This window comes from Gossypium raimondii, chromosome 2, assembly GCF_025698545.1.
Source record: "Gossypium raimondii isolate GPD5lz chromosome 2, ASM2569854v1, whole genome shotgun sequence".
Taxonomy (NCBI): domain Eukaryota; kingdom Viridiplantae; phylum Streptophyta; class Magnoliopsida; order Malvales; family Malvaceae; genus Gossypium; species Gossypium raimondii.
The window spans coordinates 6,228,040-6,240,125 of record NC_068566.1 but is presented as its reverse complement, the minus strand read 5'-3'; the positions used below and the strand labels follow the sequence as shown (position 1 = coordinate 6,240,125).

Genomic DNA, 12,086 nt, shown 5'->3' with positions numbered 1-12,086 from the left:
CGAGGGTGCTAATCCTTCATTGTACGTAACCGACTCCCGGATCCGTTTTTTTAAAACTCGTAGACCAAAGCTATTTTTTTAGGTGATCCAATCACACCTCAAGAAAAGATTGGTGGCGACTCCCAATTTTTGTTTTTTTAAAAGTCGACAACCTAAATTTTTATTTTCAAAAAAATAGTTTTGACAAGCCTAATTCAACACCTCTTGACCACAGCTTCAAGAAAGGAATTCAATTTTCCTAAGTCATAAAAGTAAACTATCACATTTATAGAAAAAAATCAATCATCCATAAATTTAATAATTAATGAAATACTTAATTAATTTTTATTATTTAATCATCACATGCTACATATATAACATGATTTGAATGAGAATGACATATATTGACATGATGTAATATTTATAACATGCTACGTATATTTAATTATGTATATTTAAGAAACAAATAAATTGTCAATTGAGTAATTTGATTGACATGAGTATTATTGTTAATACAGGAGAACGTGAGTTTGAGTATATTGAAGCGCATTATCCTTTTATATATAAGTTAAAGAGGAGTTATAGGTAGTTTTAGGAATTGTGTAAAAAAGAGTGTAGGGCCCAACTTTTGCCCGGACCCAATGCTTAACAAACCAAGCCCAAAATTAAACAAACCCAATAAGGCCCAAAACCCTTAACCCAAATCAAGCCCAAAAAATCAAACAAATCTGAAAAAACCTAGGGTTCCTTAACCCTCTTGGCGCCGCATGCCTCCCCGTCGCGTGCCCACCACGCGCGATGCCTCACACGAGCCACGCCACGTCCCAGCTGGCCCTCGTACGCCCGTACACCTGCACACAACCAGCAACAGCAGAAATACACACGAAGGGAGCGACCAAAAAATGGACAGAAAAGGGAACAGAGGGGATTTTTGGGATTGGTTCGTTGATTTTTCTTTTAGGATTTCTTTTTCCTTTTTTCTGTAACTCGGCTATATAGGAAGCCAAAAACAATGTAAGAGGCATAGATTGTAAAAAAAAAACAAACTAAAAAAAAATCAATACAACAAAGGTTTCTTTCTCTCTTTGCGATTCTGTTTTTTATTTTTATCGTTCTTCTTTCTTTTGTTCTTTGTTTTGTTATAAACACATACATAAGCATATAAAATAAAAAGAAGCAGGGGAGAGACTTACCTTCCAGTTTTAGGCCGTCAGATCTCTGCTCCCTTCGCCGTGATCGAAGTATGGGCAGAGGTTCTGAGAGCAAATCGGTAAAGCTAGAAACGGTGGAGAGGGGAAGCGTTTCACACTTGCGGCTGAGACTAAAATGGTGGAAGGATATTTGCTTCAAATTTTAGGGTTTATTTACCGTTTTATATAGTTCAAGAAACGGTGCCGTTTTAAGCCTATGTCAGTGGCTTCAAAACGACACCGTATAGGCCTATGCCCGATGATCCGACCCGGATGCGTTAGATCCGCGTATCATGTGGAGGGAGGGATTTTTGCGAAATTGATCCCCATTTTTTTCTGATGTTTTCAAAATCGTTTTCTCACCTTTTTTAATTGAGCTCTATATTTTGCTATTTGTTTCACGTTGATCCAGTGGTGCGTTTGATTCTTTTTTGATTTTATTTTCCATCACATTAACGCATCTGATATTTTTCTTACAAATCGAACTCAATATTGTTATCTCATATTATTTTATATTAATGTTTTAAGTTATTTTTATATATGCGGCATTATTACTTTAAATAGGATTGCCTTATAATATATTATTATTAATGATATAAATTTATTACATATCATATTTTTAAATTTATCATGTATCATATATATTAGTATTATTTAAATTCATCACACTTTTTATATTTTAAGTCTTACATATATCCTTTGATGTTTCTATTTTGCAAGGCAACTTTGGAATCTATTTTATTTATTTGTTTTCTTCTCTTGTTTTAGTTGTTAAGGCTTACGATTGTTTGGAATGTTGATAATTATTTTTGCATGGAATATGATGTGAGATTATTATTTGTGAATGTGTTAGGTTGTTTATTCATATTCATAGGTTATCGATGATTATTAATATATATTTTCGCTTACTAATTGTTGTTTCAGGATGCACATTAATATTTCATTTTTTTATATTATATTTGATTTCATCAAAGTATTTAAACATTTCGTTTAAAGATTTTCAAGATAGCTATACCCGGTATTTGGAATCCTCGAGAGAATTGAGCCCTAACATATTGGGTTCCAATTTTCCTCGTGGAATCTAAATAATCGAGATTTTTTTAAAAACATACAAATTTCAAATAAAAACCCATTCTTGGGAATTCGACACGTTGTGTCCTAACGCATTGGATATGACATGTTATTTTCTCGAGACGAGGATTTTAAAAAATAAAAGGCAATGTTCGATATTTAGGAATTTGGTGAAATCGAACCCTAACTTACTGGGTTTTGATTTTCTCATTGGACCCAAATAATCGGATATTCTTCTCAAAACGCATAGGTTTTAAAAATCAAAGGATAAGTTTAATTTTGAGGATTTGAAATGTCGCACTCTAACTTACTGAGTGTAACAATTTTCTTTAAAATAAATGAGTCTTATCTTCCAACTCATTCAAAGTAAAAGGATCGTATTTTAAAATCTTTTCAAAATTTCGACATTAAGACATTAAACAATCAAATCGGTACCAATTTTGGGAGTCACGAGGGTGCTAACCCTTCCTCGTGCGTAATCGACTCCCGAACTTGTTTTCTCGAAAATTCGCAAACCTAAAATTATTTTCAAGGTGATCCGATCACACCACAATAAAAGATCGGCGGCGGCTCCAATTTCCATTTTCAAAATCGATACCCATTTTTCAAATATTAAAAAAATGGTTTCGACAAAGAATATATATAATATGATCAGAACTTATAATGAGATTATTCAAAAAATAAAAACATAGTTGTTTGTATATGTAAAGCTTAATGCCAGATGTGGTAACTAAACTTTCAAAAAATTGATTTTGGTACTTGAACTTTAATGTCGTTTATCAATGTAATGCTTGTGAATAACGTTGTTAATTCTCTAACATGTCAAGACACATAATCCAATTAAAATGTGACACGTGGCATTTAAAATTTTTTCTATTTTTTCTTTTGTAATTCAACCAAGGATTTGGGAACAAATACACCTTTATGTTTTCTAATTAAGAAAAGAAAAGAAAAGAAAAAATTAATAACTTTAAAAAGAAAAGAATACAAAAATTAAAAGAATAAAAGATTCGTTCGTTTACGTGTAAAAAATTTTACAAAAAATATTTTTCTATGTTTGTTTCACAAAAAAATAATTTATAAGTCAATATAAAATTCATAAGTCTCTCTCTTCCATTAAACTTCACTTTTCTTCTTCTAAGCTTTGTTCTTTTATCCCAAATAAAATTAAACCACGACTTTCCCTTTTTTCAAGCTTCCATCGTCAGAAACTCTCAAAAACTTTTCCATCCTTTTAGAGTTTGCTGTCGCCAGTCCTCCATCGCCGTCGCTCGTCCAGTGATCTTCTCTGATCACCCATGTTTCTTTTTTTCTCTTTTTCTTTATTTACTTTTACTATAAAGCTTCTTCTTTTATTTTTTCTAAAAATGTTCATTATTTCATCTTCTCCTTTGACAAAAAAAATCTTTTCTTCTCTTTATATCTCTCCTTTCATGATCCTCGCTGTTGCTTACTCCAGCACCAACAGTGGTCCAATCGGCCACTTCTACTGCAAGCATAAACGATGCTTTCACTAACGATCCACAAGCAAATGGGTGAGGTCTTCAAAGTCAGAAAATATAAGATATATTTTATAAAATTATGTATTAGTACTCTATTTTAGTACAGTTATGATTCGAATTTAAGTTATTAACGAAGAAGGTGAACACTCAACTAACAAGTCACAACTTAAAAGTTCAATTATATATTAATACTTATACTTTATATCATGTATAGTAAATCTTGGAGTAAATTATGTTTTAAATTGTGGCCTAATGTCGTATGGTAACCTTCTTTTATTATATGATATTTTCAAAGTTTGAATTTTAACGAAATATATTAATATCATGTTTGTTATACTTGAGTACATATAGTTTAAATACTTTATATCGATTTTAGCATTGGATGTACTTGATTCCTGAAATGAATACAATAAAATAAACCAAAAATCCATAATTGTGACATAATAATAATCACCATAAAATGATCATAATAATTATTCTCTCAGATAAAAAACAGCAAGCTACCTGCATTCAAACTAGGAACATATATTTAATTTTGAACATCTCATCCTCATAGATATTAAATATAATTACTATGAAAAAAAACACATACACTGGGATAACATAAATTTCAATTATTTTTCTTCCCTCCATGATTATATCAACCAAATCCAAAAGGCAATCTTTTTGCTGCAGAAAACCCAATCATAAATGTTTGCTGCTGGTACGGAAAATAGAAAGAAATAGTTCAAATTTGCCACCAGCAAACAGCAACGACCACTTCAACATGTTGATTACCTTCATTTAATGCTATAAATAAACAACAAAAGTTTAATGATTTTAACATCATTGTTATGGAAAAATGGGGGGCCGGGGTTGGAAATGGAGGATTAAAGAAGGATCCAAGGTTCATAATATACAGCAGATGGGCGCTGGGCATAGGTGCCTTAGCCAACCATCAAAACCGTGTGGACCAAAATCATCCCCCCTCATAATTCAAGTACTGCCTTTCCTTAACACTAGTTTAGTAATGTTTTTAAAAAGTGTAGTGAAATAGTATTTTTAAAAAGTTTGGTTTAAAATTTGAGTGTTTAGCATTGCTGTCAAAAAGTACTTTTGAGAAATAAAATATTCATTTTAGACATATTATTATTAAGTAATAAATATACATTTCAATAATATTTAAATTAGTTAATTTTATTATATTTGAGTAAGAATATAAAAATTATTATAACTTGTTAATATTTTAATATATGAAATATAAATTTTAAATATTTTAAACAATAAATATTAATTATTTATAAAATTTAATTAGAATATATAAACTATATTTTAAATATTTAAATATAACCATTAAATATTTGTAATTAGTATTTTAAAAATATTTTTATTTTAATTAATGATTTTAACACATTTGTAATTAAGCACAAAAAAGAGGAAAGTACTACGTTATTGGAGGGGTGAAAAAGTAATTAAGCACTAAAAGTACTTTTAGAAGAGAAAAAGTTAAAAATTTTAACTTCTTCTTTTTAGAAGTGCTTTTGAAAAACACTTATGAAAAACTAAAAATTTCAGCCAAAATTAACTTGTTTAGCATAGCTTTTTTTCCAAAAGTACTTTTGAAGTCAGAAGTGCTTTTTTTAAGCACCACTAAACAAGCCCTTAGTAAGTGTGATATTGCCAGTACTTGCATTTGCAGTACCATGAACAATTTTAAACAAGGGTAAACTACAGTATTAGTCACTAAATTTTAGGTAGGTTTTGGTTTTAGTCATTTTATTATAAAAAGTTATAATTTGGTCATTGAATTATTCAAAAATTTTCGTTTAAGTCACTAGAGTGTTAAAATCGATGTTATATGGCTTTCTCTACTCGCACTGCCTGTATAAATTGAAAGCTTTCTTTTCCCTTCTCTTTTACAGTTTAGTTTTTTTTTTTTTTATAAAACAACTTTAGACATCATGAATTTAGGAACCAAAATTTAAACAATTTTTTTCTACAATCTCCGACATTGGCTGTTAGATTGACTTGGATCTGAGATATGTTCTTCTACTCGTCAATGGGTACTAATCTACCGTACTGGTTGTCGTTGGTTGGAGCTCACTAGCGGAACTTAAAAGAAGAAAAAACTTAACAGCCCAGTGACTTAAGTAAAAACTTTTGAATAGTTCAATGACTTAAAATAAAAACTTTTGAATAGTTTAGTGACTTAAATGAAAACTTTTGAATAGTTTAGTAATCAGATTGTAATTTTTCTTAGATAAGTGATAAAAATGAAAACTTACCCATAATTTAGTAACTAATGATGTAGTTTACCCTTTACTTGAATATCCTTGGTTATCTTAATGCATTTAATTCAGTCCCTCTTTGGCTGCTTGAAAATTATGTTCCGCAATGCAAAAGAAATTTTTTTGCATGATTTGTTTCTATTTTATGTTGGGATTAGAGATAAATTATGTGTTAAAGTTCAAACGAAGATGACAATGAAATGCTCAATGTCAAAGAATCATAACACAATTAATTCACTGCTTATATGATTTAAAACTGTAAATTACAAATAAGCTAGTTGCATTGACAAACGACCCCTCAAATTCTGTGGAGCTCTACAAAAACAAGTCTCAAATTCTAAAGTAATTAAAGCAATGGCCCTACAACAAAGCTCTTAGATCCTCTGGTTACTGAGTTTGACTGTCCTTTAGCTTAAACCATGACAAAAGACAGCAGTATCTAGCTATCTAGATACTAGTTGAGACCAGTTATGGGCAAGCGTTCATTCAATTGGGTTTTGCAAGTAGTGTATATCCCTTGTATTGGGGTTGGACTATGAATTTTGAGCCATACCTTGTTTCCTTAGAGATGTAAAAAAGGATAAAGGAAGTGAGGCTGACCTAGTTACACCCATGCATGCTAGTGATGATTTGGGATTAGATATCTGGGTGTGGGCTATCTCTTTGCCTTTGCTATGCTTTGCTTGCTGCTACTCTTTTATCTCTTCTTCCCCCTACTGGATAACATCATAACGCTGCTTCATGATTCTTGTGGGGACTTAGCCAGATTGGCTAACTGCCATTAAAAGACCCCACCACCCCACATGCACTTCCCCCCTCCTCCTATCTGCCTTTTAACTCACCCATCTCTTTTCTAGCTGTTCTTTTATTTATAACCCCCATGGCTCGGGAGAGACTAAACATTTCCTTTCTTGGTTACTTGCCAAAAACCCCACTCTCATAAGACTCTCTAGCTTTCGAGGACAGACATGGAAGTGGCTGTTGAGCTTGAAGATGATCTGTTTTTTGCAGACTTGAGCAAGCAAATCTCTTTGCTAATCATGGATGATGAAGACCCAGTTTCAACATGTCCTTCAGTTTCCTTCCAGGTTTTTATAACCATCTACATATGTTTCTTTTTCATGGATTTTCTGGTATTATTAACTTCACAGCTTCATGGATTGAAATTTTTGTCCTGTCAAAACTTTTTGCAGACATTTTCTGCAGCAAATTATCCAATAACACAATCTCCATATCTCCAAGAACAAATCTGCAGAAGAGAAAGCAAAGGCACTGGAGTTTTTATCCCAAAGGCATCACATCCTAGAAGGAAGCATAGGCAAGGCAGATATAGTTCATTCAACAGGAAGTCTAACAGGCACCATGATAACACTACAAAAATGGCTTCTCAGCCATCTTATGATAATTCTTTTTACCCAAGGAAAGGCTAAGGATTCACATCTTCATCAAGTGTATGACTTAATAAAAGGAAAATCACTACTAAACCCCTTGTCAACAGCTGCTCAAGGCAAGACAAGGCAAGGCAGGTTTAAGGATCTTATAATTACATATATATATATGTACATGTATATATATAGATTCATCATGAATTATGTATACGTGCAAGAAAAATAATTGATTCTGCTCCTAATAAGTGAGTCTTGAAGAGGTTCACCAAAGGGTCTGCCTCCCAAAATCATGGATATGTATGGTGATTTTTATGTAAGTGTGATATAGGGGAAAAGTATGTATTTGTTTCTCAATGTAATTGATTATATATATTAATTTATTGATGTTAGAGTTTTTATTTAATAATATTTTTTTTCCTTTATTGCCTTTCTTCATCCATCTAACTGTCCAAGCAACTATACTGGACCAAAGCATTGCATTTGAAAAATTGACCTGCGAGTTATCAATGGAAATTCAATAAAACGACCGGCCGGATCAATCAAAATATGGTCTTATTCATTATGGGACTGTTCAAGGCCTTATCAGCAAAGCTGTATGATCGATGAAATGAACTTTCAAAATTTTTTTCTTCAATTATTACGTCCTTAATCATTTTGTTCTTAATTATCTAATTTAGCAGCTATGCTGAACCTGTTTGGAAAAGCAGACTCTTCCCAATAGTGTATAGGCACATTGCATTAAACTCTTTGACTTGTACTAACGATGAGTGTATAGGTAAATTGCACTTTTAATAAATTCTTCAAGATAATATTGTTAAGAAAGACGATCATAAATCTCGTAAAAATTAATTTTATGAAACATGAAATGAATATGAAAAATAATTTAATTTTATAATTTCATTAAAAAATATTTAACTGTTTCGTCTGATGTAGAAAGAGTCCGACGATCAATTTATTAAAATATCAATCACATACAACTTATAAAACTAAAAAAAAAAAAAAAGACTAGATGGCTAATCCTTCTACTTGCTAATAATCATGAGGTCATTGCCACTGAAAGTTAAAGGTTCCCTTGTGTCACAACTGGCCATGAAAAGAACATGAGAAAATTTAAACTTCAAGGCTAATTTAATGATATACTATTTGCTGTGATTTTGTTTAAATAAATTTTTAATTATTTGGCAAATGTTTTGAAATCTAGTACACACCCATTACAAGTTGTATAAGACAGATAAAAGAACCCCCCTCCCCCAAACATTCTACATGAATTATTGAAGGCAAATAATGGATTTTAAAGTGTGGGTTCCCACACATTAGTTTCCTGTAGATCTCCAACGCCCAACTGGGAATTGCAAGAGCCATTGCTTAAAATGAAAAGACCAGTGGGGGCACATGTAGGCCACCCACAGTTTGAAAATAGTCTCAAATGATGCCAACCATTTCAACTGTATCTATAGGCTGTAACTTGAATATTTCCAGCTCTAAAAATTCTTTCAAGCTAGTATTTGATGCCTTTGTGAACTTTTTAGCCCATGCCATGAGATATTTTTATGTGGGTCTCCTCGGATCAGTCAGGAAGATGAAAAAGTCTACTCTACTGTATTTTTCTCACCAGCAGTAGTTGTCTTTTTAAGATGCAAATTTATTTAAGGTAATCAATATTCTATTGGTGAATATATTATTTTTTATTTTAATATTGGATTAATGGTTTTTGAAATGGCTTGTTTTAAGGGTAATTTGGGCTGCACACGGCCTGAGACATGGGCTGTCACACGTCCATGTGCCACACACGGCCATCCCACACGGTCGTGTGTCACATTATTTTCAGGTGCACGATTCACATGGTCTGGCACACGGCCTGCGACACGGTCGTGTGACCCAAGTCAGTGAGTTACACGGGTAGAGACACGATTGTGTGTCCCATATTTTGAATGCTCACACGGCCGTGTGACCCCTGTTTTCAAACTTTTGAACTTTTTCCTAAACTTTCTGATTCATTCCGAGTTGTTCCTAAACTATTTTTAGGACCATATAGGCTCGATTTAAGACCCGTAAAGGTATTTTTTGCTATAATAGAATTATGTTATCAAATATTAACTTGAAATTTGCATATTGTTAATGTTTTGATGTTGAATGTTAAAAATTTTATAGTAATGCTCGGTCACCCTAATTCGACAACGAAGACGGGTTAAGGGTGTTACAAAAAGAGTACGAATTATCCAAAAAAAACAACAGTGAAACTTACTTGAACTAATTTAGTTAGGTTGATTTTTGAAATTCAGGTCTTTAACATAAACAATCTTTTCCTTATGCAAATCTTCTTATGAAAACAATATGCTCGAAATTCCAGTATGGAAGTTCTCCAACAGAATAGTGGCTCATTTTATAGCAAATACTACCCCTAGATATCAAACATAACTTCAAAATATTGGAAAAGATTAGACATGACAATTCTGAGTAGTTTTTAGAAAACACGTCTCCTAAGAGTTTTTAAAAAAATTTTTGGAATGTGATGTCTGAATTTTATTCAGGATTCTTTGGCCCAAGAATCTTTGATTTAGGGTTAGGGCTATGGTTTTGGGAATTTTTCATAGGTTAGGGTTAAAAATAGGAGAAAAGAAAATGCCCCCTGTAGGATGTTCTCTGAAAACGCGCCTTGTAGGATGCGTTTTCAGCTAACTTGTTTGCCATACAGGCTGAGAGCGCGTCCTACAGGCTGCGGTGCGCTTTCAGAGAACATTCTGCCACCTCAGCTAAAAACACGTTTTGTAGGGCGTTTTCTTTCCCTCTCTTTTTCAACCTTAACCCTAACTCGTGAAAAATTCTCAGAACACAAGAATCCCAAGATAATTTTTAGATTGGGCTCCCACATTGTTTTTTTTTTTCAAATTTCCCCCCGATTGCCTATATAAAGGGGGTTTTGCTCCCTGCTACTCCATCAACTCTCTCGGATACCGTTCTGTATAAAATAAAAAAAATTCTCTCGTAATTGTTTTTCTTTTGGTTGAGTGTTGAAATTTTTGGACGAAAATATTTATTTGTGTTTGTATTTGAGGGGGACATTGTGATAGTTTTAAGGTGGTTATGCTTTATAAACCCCATACATAAGTTTGAGACTATAATCATAGGGAAAAACTAAGGGGTTTTTCAATATAATCAGCTTATTCTTTTTCTCTATCTCTACCAAGTAGTATCCTCAACCTCCTTATCCGAAACTTGTGAAGGACTTGGGGGAAAGAGAACTTTCAGGGGGAGGAGTGGCTGTGACGGTGGAGAAAAGATAAAAGTCCTTTTGGGCCGATAGAAGTTATTGTGATTAAATAACTCATTAATAATTACAACCGCTACCGCCTCGACTCGAGTTTTATCTTCTCTCCACCACCACAGTCACTCCTCCCTGAAAGTCCTCTTGAATCCAACTTTGTCACAGGTTTCAGACAATTAGGTTAATGATATTGTTTTTGGTAAAGATGGAGAAAAAGAATAAATTGATTATACTGGAAAGTTCATTTGTTTTTCCCAATGATTATGGTGTCAAACTTATGTATGGGGTTTATAAAACATCCTCTTCCGGTATCATGAAACTTCAACCCGTGACCGTATAAGCACAGTAAACTTGGAGCCTAAGTTGCAATGCAATGGGCTTCTAAGGTGATATTTCCATCCCGACACGACAGTTGAAATGTGTGAATCACCGTGAGCTCAAATATACCTTAAAACTATCACAATGTCTACCTTAAACACAAACACAAATAATTTTTTCTCCCCAAATTTCCAACATCAAACACAAAAAAAAAAAAAAAATAGGAGAGAGAAATAAGAAACACGTCCACTTATTTTCAAATCGGCCTATTTCCCTAAATATCACAAAATTTGACCTAAAACCCAATTTTTTTTTCAAAACTTACATATACTTCAAATTTACCCGCAATAAATGCTAAAATATAAAATTAGCTCCAAATAGCACTTTTTCCATTAAGTGCCTAAAGATCTTTTGATCAAAAGTGGTACATAAATTATAATTCTATTGTAGTAATCACCATAGGTGTTACCTCCATTAAAAATCCATTAGCTAATAATATCATAACATGTGGTACCTTTTTTAAAAGTTAAATTAAATTAACAAGTTAATTATATATTTATAATTAAATTAGAAAAATAAAGAAATATTTTTATTTTATTTTCTGTTTATTCTCTTCTTCTTCTTCTTCTTCTTCTTCTTCAACCATCAATCCCAATAGGCTATTTATGTGACCCAATCAAAGGCCAAATGATCTTTCAACCTAACCTTGAGCTTACTTGTCATTTGTTGGAGAAGAAGTGGTTGAAGTGGTGGTGTATTGAATGTACATTTTGGATTTCTAATCCAAGAAACTTGTCATGAAATTTTCTTAACTCCAGTCTCGCATATGGGATTAAAGGTTTTGTGTATGAGATTTTCTCATTAGATTGGAAATAGAAAGTGTTGTATTTGAACAAACTCCCAATTTGCATTTTCTTCTTTTTGAAAAGTTGAGGTTTTGATTTTACAAATCAAAGAAAAAGAGTGCAAAAAAATGTTTTTGGGGAAAATAATACATGGGTTTTGAATCGGGATAAGAAAAGAATATAAATCGAAGTTTAAAAGCGAGAAAGGAGCCACCAAAATTTGGATTTTATTGCTAGAAATTGAGTTTGGATGAGTTTTTT

The 12,086-nt window shown here is 32.4% G+C and overlaps 1 protein-coding gene and 1 long non-coding RNA gene across 2 annotated transcripts; one reads left to right on the top strand and one right to left on the bottom strand.

The window, feature by feature from the left end:
* Window positions 1–508: 508 nt before the first annotated feature.
* Window positions 509–1,337, bottom strand: LOC128035540 (uncharacterized). Its single transcript, XR_008191933.1, has 2 exons — window positions 1,173–1,337; window positions 509–830 (listed from the first exon to the last, which is right to left on the bottom strand). It is a non-coding gene; the product is annotated as an uncharacterized LOC128035540 (long non-coding RNA).
* Window positions 1,338–6,695: 5,358 nt separating this feature from the next.
* Window positions 6,696–7,819, top strand: LOC105787874 (uncharacterized). Its single transcript, XM_012614466.2, has 2 exons — window positions 6,696–7,097; window positions 7,203–7,819. Exons 1-2 carry the CDS (start codon window positions 6,978–6,980, stop codon window positions 7,437–7,439), a joined length of 357 nt encoding a protein of 118 aa, XP_012469920.1. The 5' UTR covers window positions 6,696–6,977; the 3' UTR covers window positions 7,440–7,819.
* The last annotated feature ends 4,267 nt before the right edge of the window (window positions 7,820–12,086 follow it).

Coding starts and splice junctions, on each gene's coding strand:
- LOC105787874 (XM_012614466.2), top strand. CDS start 6,978: ATGGAAGTGGCTGTTGAGCTTGAAGATGATCTGTTTTTTGCAGACTTG. Junction 7,098..7,202: donor GTCCTTCAGTTTCCTTCCAG/GTTTTTATAACC, acceptor AACTTTTTGCAG/ACATTTTCTGCAGCAAATTA.